Here is a 21052-nt window from a genome sequence, read left to right on the forward strand (position 1 = left end):
GTAAGCTCTGGGCCAAGCAGAAGACATTTCATTGGTCATATTGATTTTAAGACTGATCAAAAATGAAATTTCTTGCAATTTTATTATAACCATTTTAGGAAAAGGACAGTGAAATAATGAGTTAATTGGCACATGAAATGAGGTACACAGCTAATAAAAGTAACATTAAAAAGATGTGATATTAGGAACAAACCCCAGTGTCATAGCGATAACAGTCAAATATACTATAGATTTGGCTCAAACCCAAATACCCCGAAGGAAGCTTTAAAAAGTGGCCCTCAAGCACAAATCATTTCTGATTTTTAATGTTTGTGCATGCGCTTACAAATGTACACAACTATGCATGCACCTTCTCCAACCATAACTCCTGCACATGAAGGTTCATTTCTCTCAATGGAATATGCATGTGAAAATTTTATCTCCTGTGTATATAGCTAGCGCTTGTATAGCTGTGCGCATTTATACTGAGTCTCTGATCAAAAAATCAGGCCTTAAATGACTGCCACACTCAATAGTTTTAATATGGCTAAAGTGTTACTTGAAAATATTTTAGATGAGAACATTACACTAGGGTACTTTTTTGTTAATATTTATTTGCTTTACAAAATTTCAAAGACCAGAAGAATTAACCAAGTATTTTCTCTTCTAAAAGTCTAAATGATGAGCTTGTACCAATTAATAAAATGTTGAATTTAGTAGTATGCACTCTGCAGAAAAATAGAACATCTATACCAGTTAACTGACAAAAGTGGAAGTTTCTTTAGCTTTTTAATGTCATCAGATCTCCAGATGCTGATTTATTAGTAGTAACAAAACACAACCCTAAAGAATGTCTAGCTTTAAATGTTACTATTTTACGTATGGCATATTCATTCATTGTATAACACTACATCCTTGTTTTCCTAAATATTTAAATATCTTAATACAGACAGGCAAAAATCAAGTGTGCTATTGTTGAATCTCCAAATGATTAAGGCATTTAATGACCCAGTTTAATCATTAGAAAGTATGGCAACACAGACACTACATTTAATATTCTGCATGTAGATCACGTCTCTCTATTCTGAATTGCTTCCTAAAAACTCACCATAATATGTCTGCCAATTGAATACAAGTCTATTTGCATAACTGATTTCACCTTGGTAGGATAATACATCAGGACTTCTTAAACCTTCGTAGTTTCAACTTTCTAGGCCCATCTTCTCCCTCTTTTTTTCTTTTTTGGATAAGTTTTTCTGAAGGTTTGGAGTCAGATTTTAAATAAGAGGATAGAGGCATTAGAGATAATTCTTCAGTGGTTGTGGCTGCCTCATTTTGGTTTGTTTGTATTACTGGTATATTATTTTTTATGAAAACAGGTCTTGGGGGAATTTTTCCCAAAGTAAGTGACTCCTCATCAGACATGCTTTTTGCCAAGTCTTGCTTAGAAAATAACTTGGGATTCAGTAGGGATTCCTCCTTCAGAGATGGTTCTAAACAATCAGAGTTGCTCTTTTTCCTTTCTGCATCTCTGGGGATTAAATGGCCCTGTTCAGAAGATACTTTCTTGCAATGGTCTAACTCGTCTTCGGAACCACAACTCTTTTGTTGATTCTGTGTTTTAGTCACTGTTCGATTTTCTTTTGGATCTGGCGGTGCTGACTCACAGCTACATGGAGGGTTACTGCTTAGAAGTCTCATCTTTAACCACTCTGCAAAGTGAAGTTTTTGCTGGCTGCTAGCATCATCTGGCTGTCTCTGATTAACATGATTTTCCAGTTCAAAGACAGGAAGCTCTGAGTTGCTCTCAGCTGTACTTATGCAATCCTTTGGTTGTCCTATACTCCTAAATTTTACTTCAGACAGATGATTGGAAGAAGCTTGATGTTCCTTTGAGTCAAGATACACTTGCATTGCGCCCTTGTTGGTTTGAGGTTTGTTCATGTTACCATTCCTTGTTTTTGTCCTTTCCACACTGTAATGAAAAAGTATTTTGATTTTAATAATAAAAATGATTACTGCTTTTTACAGCCCTTTTTAAAAATTCTGAAAGACAACTAGGGCAACCCCATCCTGAATTTGGGAAAAGCTCTCCGGTAGATCATCTTGACAATAATGTCTGTCTAGTGTGGATTGTAAGGATCACACGCTATCCATCTGATTTTCCACAGCAGTAGGGGAATCTTATTTATTAATGAGTAAGCTGTGAAGAAGGTCAAATTTTATTCTAACAGGCAGAACTAGATTCATTACAGATGTGAAGGGTTAATACTATCTAAGTATATTGGATTCCTCCCCAAACTGGCTAGATAAAGAAGTGCTCCAAAATGTGCCTATATGGTTTCAAACCAGAGACATATATGCAGAGAAAGAGGAGAAGTTAGTTTCTAATCTAATTTAGAACGTTTCTCTGGAATTTCGCCTGGTACATTTCAAAGTATTACTAAAATGTAATGACTCCCCCCCAGTTGATATCAAGCATATTTATCTGGAGAAGGACTTTGGTGTAATGTAAGTGGATGATATTCTCAAAGGTATTAAAGGAAAAAGGAATTACAAGAGACTTGATGGAGTGTCAGCATATAAACACTGTTCAACTGTACATGTTACACACAAATCTGAACTTCACAGAGGCTAGAAGATTAATGTGATGCAGAAGTACACGGGCTGCATATGTAGGGTTTAAAGTATAAGGTCTCAGCACAGATTCTCCCTCCCTGAAACTGCTTTCTGCGGTTCTGTTGCCTTGGGAGAATCAGTTCCGAAAGGGGAAATCTTCCAGTGATGTTGAACCAGCATAGCGATTCTCACATCCTAGTCCCCACTCTGCTGCTAGCACAGGGGATGTGACTAGAGCTAATTGGGGTGTTGCCAGGACTCATGTAAAGCACTGATCCCCGGGGGCTGTAATAACTCTTTAGGACCATTGGCTTCTGTAACTTGCACCAAGGGACTAATCTGGCACACAGCTGACCACTGATTGGGGGAGCACAATTTAGGCTTAAATAAGCTTTTGCCCCCAACCCTCTTCTCTGTCCAGTTGCACTGTGCACATCTTCTGCACCTACAGCCAAAAAGCTGGGCCATTCTTTCCAGCCCTATAAACTGCAGACTCACACATTGGGGGTGGGTAAGAATCTTTAAAAAAAATGTTTTCCACCAGATTCAAACATCGTGCATATTTGTTTTGGCTCAATTTTCTTTAGAGGAAACGTGCTGGTTCTGACTACTGCTATGAGGGATATAAATGGGTTGTAATGGCTATATCTGGTATCCTATAAAATTCCAATGAGTGTTTGTATATGCTTATTCACAGTCAGTTGCCTATGTTTACTAGCCTACAGTAACCCTATATATAAAGAAAAAGGTGCACATTATTTGACATTTCACTGTCTATGCCAGATTCCATTACTCATTGTTAAATCATATATTTAATATCTTTAAAATAGAAAAAAGAGGTAGACGTACATCTTTTGCAAGATATCTTGCTTTATCTGTTGACTCACTGGAATTTCACATTTTTTATTTTCAGTAGATTCGGCAAAATATTCGGAGGTCTCACTAGAAAGCTTTTCTTTCTGCTCCAAAAGAAAACATACATTTAAAATGTGAGCCATTAAGCTGCAATTACTGAAAATAAAACTCCGTTGCTAATGCCACAACTTACAGATGTTCTTTATTATTTTTAATCTAAACAGCCTCAAGAAGTAATTTATTTATTTAGAATAAAATTATTAATCTTTGAATATTTGAATATCTATAGTTAGTTTGCTCCCCTCTCAGGCTCCCACGACACATATTTCATATGTTAAAATATACCACAAACAAACAAGAATGTAATGTAAAGGATGTAGATTCCAAACCATGTGAGGAAACCATTGGCAAATATCTGACATCTTTGTGGCTCAAACTTTGACAAATGCCAGGAATCTCTGTTGCAGACAGTGTGTTTGTCAGTTTTTTTCTGAAGAGACTGAGTGGCGCAGTGGTCTATACCCTTATTCTCTGAAGAATTCCCATAATTTTCCCTATTTGCTAAAAAAATGCAGAGTATTACTTACTCAATTTAAGTAGGTAAGGGTTAAAACTTTTAATACAAACATTTTGATGATGAGGGCTTGACGTGGTTGGCCACTCTCAGACCACAGGCGGATTCTTTTTGGTCTCAACTAACAGCAGTACCATGGTTTTATATAATTTGGAGATGGGGAAAAAGAAAGGGAAACGCTCTTCTCCTCGAGCTGTGAGCATTTCCTCTCACAATGAACCAATTTTAAAGAGAGTTAGGCTTTTTGCTGACCTCACTCCCAGACACTTTACATCAGTGTAAACTTTTGAGGCTGTGTACAGAAGGGATAAAAACTTTGGCAGAGTAATGTGGTGAGGAAGAAGAAAAATGGCATTGGGATGGGGGGGATTGTCTCTGTTGCAGAACTGTTCCTACCTAATCTAGTTAAATAACTTCTGTGGGGCAACTCTCTACAGATTGGAAGACTGTGGGTCTTACTTTGCCCCCTGCACTGTGAGCCTTGAAGGGGCAGTTATGCAGCCAGCCAGCAAGAGTTGAGGAAAAGCCAAGAGGGACTTTAGAGGCAGAAGGCCAATGTGTACATTACCAGCGCCTGTGACATAACTTGGGAACCTAATGACTCTGGGGGACTAGCCCTGTTTGTTCTTTGGGAGGGGGCCAAACCTCACCTCCCTCCCCAGTGAAATGACTCAGTGGAAACAGTTTCCTGTTTTGTGAGTGGAGAGGAGAGGAAGGGTGGGATAAGAAATTTGGCCATTTGGATAGTTAAAACATAAAGGGCAGATGTTATGAGCCTGATTTTCATATATAATTCTATCAACAATTCTGTGTGCATTAATAGTTTCACTAAGCCATCTGGAGGCAGACATGTGCACCTACTCTCCATGCATGTTTGTAATAATGCACACACAAAGTCAGTGCAGGCAAATACAGACAAAATTTCAATCTCAAAATGAAACCCAAATTGTTTGAACATGAATCATAAATACCTGTCCCAACTCTTTCCCCCATTTGATGTAATGCATTCTCACAATGCTGTGAATTATCAGGGAGTGAGCCCTGCAAGGGTGTGTGTGTGAGGCCAAGTTGGTTTGGCTTTTATTTTTTTTTAAGTAAATGTCACAGATCCATAGATTTTAAGGCAAGGGGTAACTTTCCTAATCATTCAGTCTGACACCCTGCATAACACAGACCAATGAACCTCACTCAATTTCTGGATAGCAATCCTGGAGAGACTAAAGGCCTATTCAGCTAAGGAATATAAATCATAGAACACCAGAATTAGAAGGGACCTCGAGAGGTCATTGAGTCCAGTCTCTTGTCCTCATGGCAGGACCCAGTACCATCTAGAACATCCCTGATAGATGTCTATCTAACCTGCTCTTAAATATCTCCAGAGATGGAGATTGCACAACCTCCCTAAGCAACTTATTCCAATGTTTAACCACCTTGACAGTTAGGAAGTTTTTCCTAATGTCCAACCTTAACCTCCCTTGCTGCAGTTTAAGCCCATTGCTTCTTTTCTTATCCACAGAGGCTAAGGAGAACAATTTTTCTCCCTTCTTCTCGAGACACCCTTTTAGATACCTGAAAACTGCTATCATGTCCCTTCTCAGTCTTCTCCTTTCCAAACTAAACAAGCCCAATTCTTTCAATCTTCCTTCATAGGTCATATTCTCTAGACCTTTAATCATTCTTGTTGTTCTTCTCTGGACCTTTTCCAATTTCTCCACATCCTTCTTGAAATCTGGTGCCCAGAACTGGACACAATACTCTAACTGAGGCCTAAGAGAGCCTGCATAGTAGTAATGGTTTTTCAGGCTTGGTCCACTAATGTGCTTCCTTCCACTCTGCCCTAGAAGTATTAGGCTGCAGAGCTAGTACAATGTCAAGCTCATTCACTTCTATGCTGAGATTGCTAAAAAGGGGACAACTGTGATGTGACCAAAAGGTGCTTCTGAGAAGACAGTAAATAGCAGGTGAAAAGTAGTACTTAGAAACCTGAGAGTATAAAGCAGACAAAGGAAGACTGAAGACAGGTGCTGCATATATTCAATATGTAAGCCAATGAACCTCAGCTCTTACCTGGATCCTCATATAGAGAGATTGATACTTCCCTGGACTATATGGTGCTTTTGGAATGAGAATAAAAGGTCCCAGACAGACATGGAGACAACAAATATCATTTTGCTTGTGACCTGAGCCTGGTTTGGAGTTAAAAGTTAAGAGGTGAAATCCTGATAGATTATTATACCATCTTTTTTATTTTGTTTTCAAATGCTTCTCCCATAAAAACTGACAAAAAAGGGTTAAGGCATTAAAAATAAAAAAACAAAATGATTTATATGTGAAACACTTCTGAACATGCCCTATAAGTACAGTAGATGTTCCCCTTGGAGCCACACCCTGTAAGAGCTGTATTTTGAGAGCTGAACAATTAACATAAGGAGTATGAGTCAGTCTCTGAATGACTCTGTGGGAACTAGAGATCCTTTTGCTATTAGGAGTAAACTAAACTCCCTAAGGCTGGAATAAGTTCACAATAAAAGGCAGAAAAGGCCATAAATAACAACAATGGACACAACATATCCCAATCCGACACTCAACTATTATTGGTGATATTTTCTTTATGTTCTCTATTAGGCCTAATCATTTTAGTTAATTAAAAAAAATAAAAAATGCTGTATGTTTTTGGAATACTATGTATTTCCTATGGGAACTTCAAGGCTTGTTGAGAAAAAAAAAGGCTAATCTACTCTCATCCTGTCGAGTAATCCCAAATTCCTTTTAGCCAGTGAAATAATTAAAGAAAAATATTCCAGGCATAAAAAGGAGGACAGAAGAAGCAGACATCATATAAACAATGACACAGTGACAGAAAAAAACGTCAAAGTGCCGCCAAACTTGTGACTTGACTCTGAAAAGGCTGCGGGAAGTGGGGGTTGCTGCTAACAAAGTAAAACCAGATTTCTTGGCAAATTGTTAAAGAAAGATATTTACATTTGTATGGAGACTGGGTGGGCACAAAAGATTAAAATGCTTCTTTAGCCCTTGAACTGTCAAGACCCATTAGAAATCTTGTGTTCTTAAAATTCTAGGGTCAGTTCACTCCTCTTTGTCACTAAATCTCTGCATGTGAGAGCCTTCAGAAAATTAGACTCACAGAGAAAGAAAGGTTATTACTTACAAGCAGAGTTCTCTGAAGTTAGTATTATGTACATGTATTCCACCCTTAGCCACATACATGGCTTCTACCACCTCACTTCAGCAGGCAATATACAGCTCTATTTATTAAGTCTTTTTCACAGAGGCAAATTATTTGGCATGCTTGTTTTCAAGGGTATTAAATACCACTACTGATTGTCTACTATTTTCCATGTACCTCTATTATAAAGATAAATAATTTGCAAAAACATGGATACTATATGATTACCATCCACAACTACCTATAGAAGAGTCTAGTTTACAGACATTTAACATTGGTTTGCTAAAGGAACTATTTATGGAGCCACACTCATGAAAATAAATCCTACAGCTAATTAGCCCAAAGAAAATGGAAAGGGTTGGGCACTTAGGAAACAGACCTGACAATACAGCTCATACAGGCACTGAACCTTCTTGCGTCAAAGATTTGGGATGTTGCATTTAAAGGGAGGTTTGTTTCTGGAGTGAACAATTCTTCCCCACTTCCCTGGTTTGGTTTCTCTTTCTAGCTTGTCTCAGCCTGTTTCTGTGTTCAGCCTGGTTATGTTACAATAAAACCATGTATTGCTGGATAATTACATTCTGTCTCTGGTGGAGGAAATTTATTGTTTTGAACTGCACTTACAGATTAACCATTTGTCTTGACCTGCTTATCAAGAAACAAACTTATAGAATCAATGAGTGACTAGTCCTGTGACACTTTAGAGACTAACCAAAAAAAAATTTATATATAGCATCATGAGTTTTCGTGGACAAAACCCACTTCTTCAGATGAGCTCTGTTTTCCACTCTGGCTCATCTGAAAAAGTGGTTATTTCCCACCAAAGCTCATGTTACTATATATATTTTTGTTAGTCTCTAAGGTGCCATAGGACTACTCATTTTTAAAGTTACAGACTACCATGGCTATCCCTCTGAGACTTTTTAACATGCAAGGCACTGCATTCAGCCATATGGAGCAGAAATCCATCAACTGTTGTTTTTTTCACTACAGCTCATCTGAAGAAGAGAGTTTTGACCACGAAGGCTCATGATAATATATATTTCATTATATATATATATATATATATATATATATATATATATATATATATATATATATATATGTGAGTCTCTAAGGCCATGTCTACACTAGGAAATTATTTTTAAATTACTAAATTCGACATAACTCCCAATTGAACAAATCTGAATTAGTGTGTCCACACTATGGGGAAGCCTCAAAATTTGTCCAAGACAGGCTCTGTTAACGTGGATGCGTTACCTCCATGAATGTGGATGTGTTATCTCGGACTTAGAGCCCCAGGAAACACTGGGTAATAATTAGTTCAAATTACTCTGGGGAGTAATTATTTTGAAATAATAATTCATACACTACCATCATTTCGAAATAACTATTTTGGAATTAGCTTTACTTGTGATGAAAAGCAGTATAGATTTTGAATTATGCAGCCTATTATTTCAAAATAACAGGCTTAGTAGTGTGGATGCATCCCTTATAAATTCGACTGGGGGGGGGGTGTATTTTGAAATAAAGTCCTAGTGTAGACCAGGGCTAAGGTGCCCCAGAATTACTCGCTTTTTTTAAAGTTACAGATTTACATGGCTACCCTCGAGACTTGACAGAAAAAGTCTATGAAGTCATTCAATCATTATTCGTATCAGAGTAATGCCAAGCAATCCCAGATGTGAGATCAGGGCTCCATTACAGTAGGCTCTATCAGATACAACACTTTCCCTGAAGATCCTATAATCTAAACAGAAAGGAATGACAAAAGTTGAGAGTAAGGAAGTACCGTTATCCCATGTTACAGATAGGGAACTGGGGCATAGAGACTAGGTTTCATAAGAGGTCAGCCTATGATCGAGCCTGGAATTAAACACATACTTGAGGCTCAGTTCAAAGCCTTATCTTGATTTACTCCGGTATAACTGAGAGAAGAAGAAGGCCCTGAGTACAGATGCAATTTGCATTTATTTGTAGCCATTCCACTGAAATTGTAGTTTTGGACTTACTGCCTTGAATTTTCTCTTAATATTCTCTATCAAGCTCTCACCTGATGAGGAGGCCAAGCCAGAATACTCCCATAAGGTAAGAACAAAGAAGCATGTAATTTTGTTTAGCTTTATAGAGTTCTCTTCTTTTGAAATGAAGCTCCTCTACGATGGACATGAAATGGGAACAGGGGAAGATAAATAGTAAAAGACAGACTGAATTCAACACAGCTAGATAAACTGAACTAAAACAAACAAGCAGAAATAGTTATTTCGTGTGGCTAAAATTGTAAAAAAACAACAACATGTCTTTCTCTGAAGGCCAAAATAATTCCTATTAAAGGTACTCAAACAAGACTTATTTGGCTCCAGTCAGTGGGAGAATCCCTTCCACGTGCATGCAGGAGGGAATGTCCTTGATTTGGCTAATCGGGTCTGACAAAGTCTACAACCAAATGGAAACTATTATGGCCACCTCCATTAAAAGAGGGAACTAAACTGGATATAGTTAGCATGTTGGACACAAACATTTATTGAAGAGAATGCTTCTCCCTTCACCTCACCTATTCTGTATGTGCCTGTGCACTGGAGGAGCAGAAAGAAAGAGGTGAAGAAGATAAAAGTTCTTTATAGTTAGCCCAAGATCAGCTTCTCTCTACTACAGAAATTCGTTCACCTCCTCTTCCACTCCCACTGAGTCCACAGCTTGTTGCAAGCAGGGGAACTCCGAGCAGTAGAGGTTCCCTAGCGCTGCACTGCCAAGAAGTTGGAACACTATGAAGAGAGCCAGAATTGAGATTCTGAGGCCATGAGCTCTACACCGCTAAAGCAGAAAATCTAAAAAGCTGGCATTTATGCAAATAAATTGTTGCCTTAATTTGCATATTTTGTGACTATGCATTGGAAGTGACAGCATTTTGGTAACTAAGGATATGTCTATACAGCAATGTAGATTAGTAGCCTGACCACCTCCTTTCATCCACGTACCAATTGTATTAACCTAAGGCTCAAACATAGGATACCTGGCCCCTGTAGCACTAGAGAGTCTGAGCCTGTGTTCCTAGATAGACTCATAGACTTTAAGTTCAGATGCGACCATCGTGATAATTTAGTCTGACCTCCCGTACATGGCAGACCATAGACCCTCATCCACTCCTGACATATCCCTAACCTCTGGCTGAATTACTGAAGTCCTAAAATTATGATTTAAAGATTTCAAGTGATAAAGATTCCACAGTTTACACTAGTTAAACCTGCAAGTGACTTATGTCCCATGCTGCAGAGGAAATCCTTAGAGTCTCAGCCAATCTGAGTTGGGAGACCTGAAATATTGTGATTGGTTAGATCCCGAGCCAGTTGGATCGGGTAGTAAACTAGACACTTATATCCCTAGCTCAGTGAGGGCCTATTTGAGCCTGAGCAGCAACTGCAGAGGCATACAGCACCTGGAACCCCACAAAACAGGACTGAAGCTCAATGTCTGGAGTGTTCCCATGAGATACCCATGATCCACCCTGTCAAATGCCTCCTCCTAGTCAAGGGATAGAAGGATGAATGACAGACCTACATGCCAGATGTAGAACATCCAAAAAAGGTATAGGCCATCAAAGATGGTCCAAGCATGACCGATCAGGAAATTGAAAGTCCTGGGTGAGAGTAGTATAGAACTGTAGCTCAAAATTGGCATCCCCCAGCTAATTTAAGAGCCTCAACAGGTTTGTAAGCCTCTGACTGAAGGATGGTCCTAGCTTCTGGCTGATTCCAAGACCCACAAGATATGGCAACTGAACACCTTATTCATGGAGAAAGTGTGAGACACTGCACCTGTCCTGCTGTTCTCTTCTCCCCAGCCCAAGAGAGTCCCTCTCAAAACGTATCATTTTCATGTCTCTATCTTCCATTTCTCCCAGTATAGAGACGGTCTTGTACACTAGATTCTATTTATGAATTTCTAGCATACTTTAAACAGGTGCATATATGCTTTCTTCCCTGAAAGACAAGTAACAGCCAGGAAGGTTTCACTGGACACCAAATCTCAAGGGCTTTCAAGTGCCAAAAGATTAACATTCTTCCTGCTTGGTAGCTAATTTGAAACGACACCATTCCTTGGCTGTAGCTGCACAATATTATTTTATGCCAAGTTTCAGAAAGTCTGGATGGTCCTAATCTCCAGGCTACTAGTGTGCTGCTAAGCATTCTAAAGGATCATATCCCCTAATTCTTGCCAATGGGATCTGTTTCCAAGTTTGGACTGCACAAGTTTAGGAAATGCTGAGGGATTTGATAATACAACCTTTTGACCAGATGAAATCGGATAAACAGTCTGATGAACTCAAAAAATTGTTGTTCTTAAGCATGGATCTTGGACAGCTTCACTTCTGGAGCAGGCAGGCCTACTATCCTCGAGAAGCATGACACAGAAAGCTTTACACAACTCCTGCAATGTATCTGAGAAAAAATGACTGGCGCATTTGGGTGCTTAAATTGAGACACCAAGTATTCACAACCCACTGTGCTCAAAAATCAGAAGTCGGGTCCCCGAAAACTCCAAGACTGGCTTAAAATAATGATATTTACAAAAAATTAAAAATTAGAGGATTTTTTTATTTGGCTTCTGGTGTCTGAGCCTAGTTTAAAGTGCATTTGGGACATATTTTTGAGCTTTTTTTTCAGGATCATGAAGGCCACATACTTAATATCCTTTTAAAAGAAAGAGAGATTCTCACAGAATCAGCTGAGTTCAAGGAATGGTGCTTTATAAAAAATATGAAAACATGGAGGAAGTATGCAAATATGCAGCGCTATTTGCATCCTTCTCCTGAAATAAAAATTGTGTGTAGACATACCCTAAGTTTGTGATCATCAGAATTTGGTGCTCCATAGAAAAGAAAGAAGTAGGAACCCATAACTTTTCTAATACAAGTTTAGGAAATCTTGTATTTCAACCTAATTGTTAGTAACTTAAAGTGGTATGGAGCTGGGCAACTGATATATAGGAAAACTCACTGAAACACAATTCAAGAGACTGTAAAATATCAAAAACTACAATATTGTAACATTAATAATTATTTTAACAACTTGAAACTCACAACACAGAAATTATCAAGTACGTATACTCCTAATGCCGTAGAAGAAAAGGTGGTTAAACAAACAAATGTGGCATTCTGCTTTAAGAAATATGTAATACAAGTTTGCTTGAAAGCAAACATGCTAATTAATGTTTAATCCGTGTTAATTGATTGAACTATAAATCATTCCTGATTTCACATGCTGATGTCACAAGACTTAGAACTATGGCAAATATCTTCATGGCACGTTCATCTAATGATAAAAGAAAGCAGAAAAAGATGGTGGTTTTTCAGTCAAGCTGACAATTTTCCTTAATGAAATGAAAGGCAGATTTAAACCACATTCAGATGTAGGCTTCATGAATTCATAAAAGAGCAGTATTTTACACCTGTGCCATCAACCAGTTTTTCCTCAGTTGTAAGTTTCCTGCCTTCAAAAAGAATGCAAGGGGTCCTTGTAAAAAAAAAAGATTTTCTCTAAATTATTTTTTATAAAAGAAAAGCAAATAAAAGCAATAGTTTATTTTGAAATTTGGCACATCTACACAGCGCCAAATTTTGAAATAAATTGCTATTTTGGGCGATCCCTTATCCCTCATGTAATGAGGGTTACCAGGATGACGAAAGAGCACGCCCATTATTTCAAAAAATATTTCAAAATACCAGGCAGCTTGTGTAGATGTGGGGTAGCTATTTCGGGACACCTTCAATATCCTGAAATAACCATGCAGCATAGGCATATCCTTAGATGCAGAGGCCCAAGTAGTTGAATAATTGGGATTATGTTTTCTGATGCGTATTACTTTGCATTTATCAATACTGAATATCATTCTGCCATTTTGTTGCCCAGTAACCCCCCCTTTTGTAACTTTTCAGAGTCTGCTTTGAACTCGCCTCTCATCCTGTGACAGTTTACTTTGCTCAACAGCCTTTGATGAAGGACCTTGTCGGCTTTCTAAAAATCTAAGTACATTATATCCACTGGATCACTCTAGTCTATATGCTTGTTGGCCTCCAAAGTATTCTACAAAAAATGTGTTGAGTCTTCTCCAACAAACTGTGTTCATCTATGTGTCAGATAATTCTGTTCTTTACTATAATTTCAACCAATTTGCTTGGCACTACACTTAGGCTTACTAGTTTGTAACTGTGGGATCATCTCTGGAGCCTTTTTTAAAAATTTGGTGTCACATTAAGATATCCCCTTGTCATCTGGCACAGAATCTGATTTAAATGATAGGTTACAAACCACAGTTAGTAATTCTACAATTTCACATTTGAGTTCCTTTAGAACTCTTGGGTGAATGCCATCTGGTTCTGGTGACTTATTACTGTTAAATGTATCAATTTATTCCAAAACCTCCTCTAATCCTGGAAGTGAATGCCCTAGATGAGGCTACTCTTATAAGATGGGTGCATAACTGTTCTCAGAGGGTCATTATCAAAGGTGCACAGTTATGCTAGAAGGGCATAACAAGTGGGGTTCAGCAAGGATCAGTTTTGGGACTGGTTCTTTTTGATATCTCCATCAACAATTTAGATAATGGCATAAAGAGTATACTTATAAAGTTTGTGGATAATACTAATTGGGGAGGGGTTGCAGGTAATTTGGAGAATTGGGTTATAATTCAAAATGATCTGGACATACTGGAGAAATGGTCTGAGGTATATAGGATGAAGTTCAATGAGAACAAATTCAAATAACTCTATTTAGGAAAGAACAATCAGTTTCACACATACAAAATGGATGGGAAGTGACTGTCTAGGAAGAAGTACTGTAGAAAAGGATCCAGGAATCATAGTGAACCACAAGCTAAATATGAGTCAACAGTTTGACACTGTAGCAAAAACAAACAAACAAACAAACAAACATCATTCTGGGATGCATTAACAAGAGTGTTGTGAGCAAGATCTGAGAAGTAATTCTTCCACTCTACTCTGTACTGTGTACGTCTCAATTGGAGTATTGTGTCCAGTTCTGGGCACCACATATCAGGAACGATGTGGAAAAATTGGAGAAAGACTAGGGAAGAGCAATAAAAATGCTTAAGGTTCTCAAAAACATGACCTATGAGGGAAGACAGAAAAAACTGGGTTTGTTTAGTTTGGAAAAGAGAAGACTGGGAGGGGACATGATAACAGCTTTCAAGTTCCTAAAAGGGTTTTACAAGCAGGAGCGAGAAAAAATATTTTCCTTAACCTCTGATGATAGGACAAGAAGCAATGGACTTAAATTGCGGCAAGGGAGATTTAGGTTGTACTTTAGGAAAAACTTATTAACTGTCAGGGTGATTAAGCACTGGAATAAGTTGCCTAGAGAGGTTGTGGAATCTCCATCATTGGAGATATTTAAGAGCAGGTTAGACAAACACCTGTCAGGAATGGTCTAGATAGTGTTTGCTCCTGCCATGAGTGCAGTGGACTTGATGACTTCTCGAGGTGCTTTCAGTTCTAGTATTCTATGATTCTAATGACACCTCAATCTAGGACAGTTCCTCAGATCTGTCACCTAAGAAGAATATCTCCAGTTTAAGAATTTCCCTCACATCCTCTGCTGTGAAGACCAGTGCAAAAAATTCATTTAGGGTACGTCTAGACTACAGGCTTTTGTCGACAGAAGTTTTGTCGACAGATACTGTCGACAAAGCTTCTGTCGACAAAGAGTGTCTAGGCTACATTCAGTTCTGTCGACAAAGCAAGCTGCTTTGTCGACAAAACCCTGTAGTCTAGACACAACCCTACATGGAATAACACCTTATGTCGACAGAACTCTGTCGACAAAAGGCATTATGCCTCGTAAAATGAGGTTTACCAGCGTCGACAAAACTGCTGAGTTCTGTCGACGTTATGTCAACAGAACTCAGCAGTAGTGTAGACGCAGGTATAGTTTTGTCGACAAAAGTCCAGTTTTGTCGACAAAACTCTGTAGTCTAGACACACTCTTAGTTTCTCTGCAATGGTTTTATTGATCTTGAGAGCGCCTTTAGCATCTTAATCTTCCAGTAGCCCCAATGGTTGTTTAGTAAGCTTTCTGCTTCTGACACACTTGATTTTTTTTTTCTGTTACATTACTCTTTAAGTCTTGGACTAACAGTTCTTCCAATTCTTTTATGGCCTTCCTAATTATATATCTTTACACTTCATTTGCCAGAATTTTTATGGCTTTCTATTTTCCACAATAGGATTTAACTTTCACTTTTTATAGGATGCCTTTTTGCTTCTAACTTCTTCTTTTCCTTGGTTATTTAGCCACGATGGCACTTTTTAAGTTCAATTACTATGCTTTTTAATTTGGGATATATATATTTAATTTGAGTTTCTATTATGCTCTCTTTAAAAAGTTTCAATGCAGCTTATGGGATTTCACTTTTGGCACTCAACCTTTTAATATTTGTTTAATTAACTTACTCATTTTTGTGTACTTCCTCTTTCTGAAATTAAATGTTACTGTGGTGGGCTGCTGTGGTATCCCTCTCTGCCAAGGATGTTAAGTTTTATTATGCTATGGTCACTATTACCAAGCTGTTCAGACATATTCTCCTCTCGGACCAGATCCTATGCTTTACTTCAAACTAAATCAAGAATTGTCTGTCTTCTTGTGGGTTCTAGAACTAGCTGCTCCAAGAAGTCTCTAGAAACTATATCTCAGGATCCTATTCTGAAGTGACATATTCCCAGTTAATATGGGAATAGTTGAAATCCCTCATTAATATTGTTTTTTAAAAATTTTTATAGCCTCTCTAATCTCCCTGATCATTTCACAATCACTACCACCATTCTGATCAGGTGGTTGGTACAATATCCTTACTACTATATTCTTATTATTCAAGCATGGAATTACTATCCATAGACCATACTGTACTACGTTTATAATTGTTTATCACTGTATGCCAGAGACTATATGCATCTACAAAGAAGGAAGGTTGTTTCTAGCTCTTCTAGGAACATAAAACAGTGTACATGTGTGTGCATGTGGGGGGGATGGTTAAGGTAAACCACTCAGGTTGCAAACACCTCCAGAGAGGTATCAGCGCCTGGAGAGGCTTGCATATACAGATTCTGACTGGGCTTCCGAGTGACCAACAGACAAAAAAAAAAGGTAATGTGTAACTACTGGCAACACACATTCATAGCCCTTGGAGAGAAGCAAAGTGCAGGTGGTCACTAGGCAGACTGATTTGTTGGGGATATCACTGCATAGGACAGAGCACCAGCCAGCCTTAAAGGCCTTCAATCCAAAGGAAACAGGACAAGGTTACTTAATTGGTAGAATCTGCATCTGCAAAAATCAACTTGTATCCCAGCTGTGAGACATACTCTCTTTTCTTTTCTCTGTATCAGCACTACCCCAGCATGCTATCTCACAGTGCCTCTCAGCATGAGGGTCTGTGTGTGCACATGCATGTGTGCTATATATCGAATTGCAAAGGCAGGGAAGCAGCTGTCATAGACTATCAGGCCTCTTCCCCACCTTTGAGATCCTATATTTCCTCTCCTCCCATATAGAAAGAGAGGGGAGGTGATCGATCAAAAAGCAACTCTGCAGCTCATATTCTATGAGGTTGCTTCCCTGCCTTCCACCCTATATTCCCTCTCCCCACTAAACAGAGAAAGGGCAAATAATAGCTGCAGATAGCTACTTCTTGATCTATCACCTCACCTGTTTCTGTGAGAGGGGAAGGGAGGAAATATAGGATTTTGAAGGCAGGGAAGCAGCCTCATAGGCAATGAGCTGCTGACAGCTACTTCTTGATTTCATAGCCTCTCTGAAGCTGCTTCCCACCTTTGATATCCTGTGTTTCCTCATCCCTTATAGACAGAGAAAGGAGAAGTGATAGAGCAAAACAGAGAGTAAATTCCCCATGCTTCTATCACCACAGTTTAAGTAGCCAAGCAATGTAGGAAACCTCTCCCAACTTCATTGCCATATCATATCAGTTGAAGAGGGAGGCAGCTGCTTCTGCAAAGTCAGTCAAAGTTAAAAGCTGAAACATTTGGTACCATGCAATGTAGAAACAGATTTTAATGAGACTGCATATTTTTGTTAGCAGCTCATTTATGTCATCTATAAATTCATTTTGCACTCTTGAATGAATGCCATCCTCTGGTGGTGGCTTGTTGCTATTTAAGTGATCAGTCTGTTCTCACCTATCTAACTAAATCATCCTATAAATTCCACTTCGGATACCTAGATGGTAAAAGATTGTCTCTGCAACTTCTCCAACTTAATCTTTTGCCTTGCTCTCAGGGACACTGACTTTGCTGGGAAGTGGGAAATCTGTTGGCCCCCTGCTACCGCATGTGAGATTTATTCTGTTCCAAGGTAGGAAAGTCCTCATTGTGCTAACGATCTCAAGTCTTTCACTGCATTTGGTGAATTATGCACAATGCCAGACCTGACTCTGTTGCCACTTTCGAGGGAATTCCGTGGCAAAAAAATTAAAAATTCTGTACCAAAAAAAATTTCTGTGCACAATATTTAAAAATTCTGCACATTTTAGTTGTAAAATAAATGTGGAGGCTCCTGCATGGCATTGGTGAGCACGGGCCACTGGCTGCATGGAGGTGGGAGATAACTGTGCAATAATTCTCTCCCCCCGGACAGGGACTCAGTGGTAAGTCTGCACCTAACCCTGATATAGCACAAAGACAGCCCTGCCTCAGAAATACACCAGGGCATTGCCCTTCTGTGCCAGGTGCTTCAGGCAGACTCAGCCCAGGAGGATCCAAGCGTGGATGGGCTTAGTATGGGGAGATCCAGGTGTAGATTGAGAGGGTTTTGTGTGAGGCAATCTGGGAGCAGGCAGCTCAGTGGAGAATATGGGCATGGGGGAAATCTGGGCACATAGAGGCCTGTTGGAGAGTTATGGGTGCAACAGTACTGACACTCTGCAGGGAGGTACCAGGTGAAGGTGGCTGGGGCTCCGGGTGTGGGGTGCTCAGTGGGAGTCACTTTCTGATTTAGGGTCTGATCCAGCAAAGAATAAAGCACCCGAGTAATTTTACTCACATGAATAGCCTCATAGACCAGGCCCTTAAAATGTAAAGTTCACTTGTCAAATAATTAGGGATTTGTACAGATAGATTCAAGTTACCATAGTTTGAAATCAATATAGCAATATTTATGTGAAACCATCAAAATATTAGCAGTACATTAATCAGCTGCCTTTCCTCTTCTAATAGGACTAAGATGAAAGGAAAACTAAGGAGGAGAATTCTTATTTGTTACTTTTTGGAGATATTAACTCTTTCAAACTGAATGGTGAGTTTTACAAAAAAAACTTTAAAAAGAAACAATGAGGAATTCTGACAAAGTGGTTTTTACCCACAAAAGTTTATGCCCAAATAAATCCGTTAATCTTTAAAATGGCAGAGGACTCTTTGTTGTTTTTGCAGATACAGACTATCATAGCTACCCTCTCTGAGACTTTAAAAAGAAAAATATACTAATTCATTTCCTAATCACAGGGTTTATCCCCCCAGTCAAAATGCATATTGACAAGTCCCACTTTAAGGTGTCTGAGTGGGTTTCAAAACACATGTTGTGGGAGTAATAGTTTTTTGTTCAGGTTGGTAAGAAAACATTTTCAAAACCAGCTCACTTTGTTTTGTTTTGAGCAACCTAAACATCTCTTTTTGCTGGATTACTTATCCTGTTGTATTTATCAATCTTGGAACCAAGATAAAGAATATAAAGCCCACATAGCTGATGTTAGGAAGAAAGTTTCCTGTTACAAAGGGGCTTACATTAATTTTAATATTTAACATTAATATTTCCATTAATCACTCCTACAATACATGCACAGACCTTAATGTGTATTCATGGCATTCATGAATGCAAAAGCAGCTGTCTGTTATAAAACAGGCCACTTGGGTCAATGTTAGCACTCATGAGAGAACCAGTGGTTAACTGCAGTATAAAATTCACAAGCTGTTGACCCTGATAAAGCCTTCTAGATGAAATATAGAAGTAATAATTTTTACTGGTAATGAACTACTATACGTTTCTTCCTTCCCATAAATTTATTAGGGAAAATATTTTGTTCCAGACGGGGGGGCCGACAGTTTCTGGGGCCCTCGGGCAAGGTGTGTGGGGGATGACTCCGTGTCCTGGAAGGAGTGGGGCTTTGGGCGGAAAGAATGGGGCAGATGTAGCTAGCTCTCAGTGCCATCTGGACCAAGGCACTGCCGTCCCCACCCCCGACCCCCAGAGTGGTGCTCCAACACTGAGCAGTAGTGGTGCCTAGAAGACCTAAGCCCCTTTGAAACACCGAGCCCTACTGAAACTGCCCCCTTGTTCCTCCTTCACCAGATCTGGTTTCAGCAGTATCACCACTGACTCTTATGTGTTATCTTAGGGTGTGTCTAGACTACAGGGTTTTGTCGACAAAAGTGGACTTTTGTTGACAAAACATAACATCGACAGAACTCGGCAGTTTTGTCAACGGTGGTAAACCTCATTCTATGAGGAATAACACCTTTTGTCGATAGAGTTCTGTCGACAGAAGGCGTTATTGCATCTACACTGTCCTTTGTGTCTACACTCTCATGTCAACAAAGCAGCTTGCTTTGTTGACAGAACTGGCTGTAGTCTAGACTCTCTTTGTCGACAGTATCTGTCGACAAAGCTTCTGTAGACAAAAGCCTGTAGTCTAGATGTACCCTTAGGGTGTGTCTAGACTACAGAGTTTTGTCGACAAAAGTGGACTTTTGTCGACAAAACTATACCTGCGTCTACACTGCCACTGAGTTCTGTCGACATAACGTCGACAGAACTCAGCAGTTTTGTCGACACTGGTAAACCTCATTTTACGAGGCATAACGCCTTCTGTCGACAGAGTTCTGTCGACAGAAGGTGTTATTGCATGTAGGGTTGTGTCTAGACTACAGGGTTTTGTCGACAAAGCAGCTTGCTTTGTCGACAGAACTGAATGTGTCTAGACGCTCTTTGTCGACAGAAGTTTTGTCGACAGATACTGTCGACAAAACTTCTGTTGACAAAAGCCTGTAGTCTAGACGTACCCTTATAGAACAGAGATGTCAAATATATGCAAAAAAAATACTACAGTAGACCTTACAAATTTTAATAGTTGGTAACACAAAAGGGTTCAAAGCCAAGTAGTTCAAAATGGATAGGCTTTTAAAAAGTTAGGCTTCTAAATAAGAGGCCTGATTTTCAAAAGTGCTAAGCTTCCAGCAGTGTGCACTGTCTTCAACAAGAGGTACCAGGTGTTCAGCCATTTAAGAATCCAACCATTTAGGTGACAAAGTATGCAAGTAGGAAACTTGCGTTAGGATCCCATTTTGAACACATTGGTCCAATTGCTTAGATGATCTTTTCCATCTCCAGCAACTATAAGATTAACATTTCAATGACTAAGTCTACACAAAAACACATTTCACCACTGAACAATAAATCAGACTAGTCTAGTATTCCTTCATACATACCAGTGTTCCATTTTCGCTTGTCCAAGGACTGGGATTAGACTCAAGTCTAGTGACACAAACCACAAATTTGTCTGGAAATACACGCAGATCTATGTAAAACAACAAACCCCAAAAGGATTACATGTATCTTTCTATATAAAATACAGTTTTTATAAGGGCAACTACACATGAACGACATTTTGTAAATCAAAGCAGCTTGACATTTTAAAATGCACAATAATTCTTTTCTCCCACCGCACTGTTAGCAATTTTGCTCTCTCTCCTCCCCTCTGCACTTTTTAAAAACATTCAGTTATCAATAGGGCAGAGTAAGATCCATTCTCCAGAGAAA

At 39.0% G+C, this 21052-nt stretch overlaps 1 protein-coding gene across 10 annotated transcripts in view; it reads right to left on the minus strand.

Moving 5' to 3' along the window:
- Positions 1-63: 63 nt before the first annotated feature.
- The window catches only part of SLX4IP (SLX4 interacting protein), a 123398-nt gene continuing 102409 nt past the window's right edge, over positions 64-21052 (minus strand). For 5 of the 10 annotated variants that reach the window (XM_089777540.1, XM_089777539.1, XM_089777537.1 and 2 more), the window contains 2 exons: positions 20722-20810; positions 64-1954 (listed from right to left, as the gene is read on the minus strand). In XM_089777540.1, the coding sequence (XP_089633666.1) occupies positions 1156-1954; positions 20722-20810 (888 nt within the window). In that variant the 3' untranslated portion in view covers positions 64-1155. Of the gene's footprint in view, positions 1955-3447; positions 3561-20721; positions 20811-21052 lie in introns of all 10 variants that reach the window. The other 5 variants (XM_075925663.2, XM_075925660.2, XM_089777541.1 and 2 more) reach the window with 2 other exon arrangements.

The sequence above is a fragment of the Pelodiscus sinensis genome, chromosome 3 (genome assembly GCF_052426305.1).
Source record: "Pelodiscus sinensis isolate ZL-2025 chromosome 3, ASM5242630v1, whole genome shotgun sequence".
Classification (NCBI taxonomy): Eukaryota; Metazoa; Chordata; order Testudines; family Trionychidae; genus Pelodiscus; species Pelodiscus sinensis.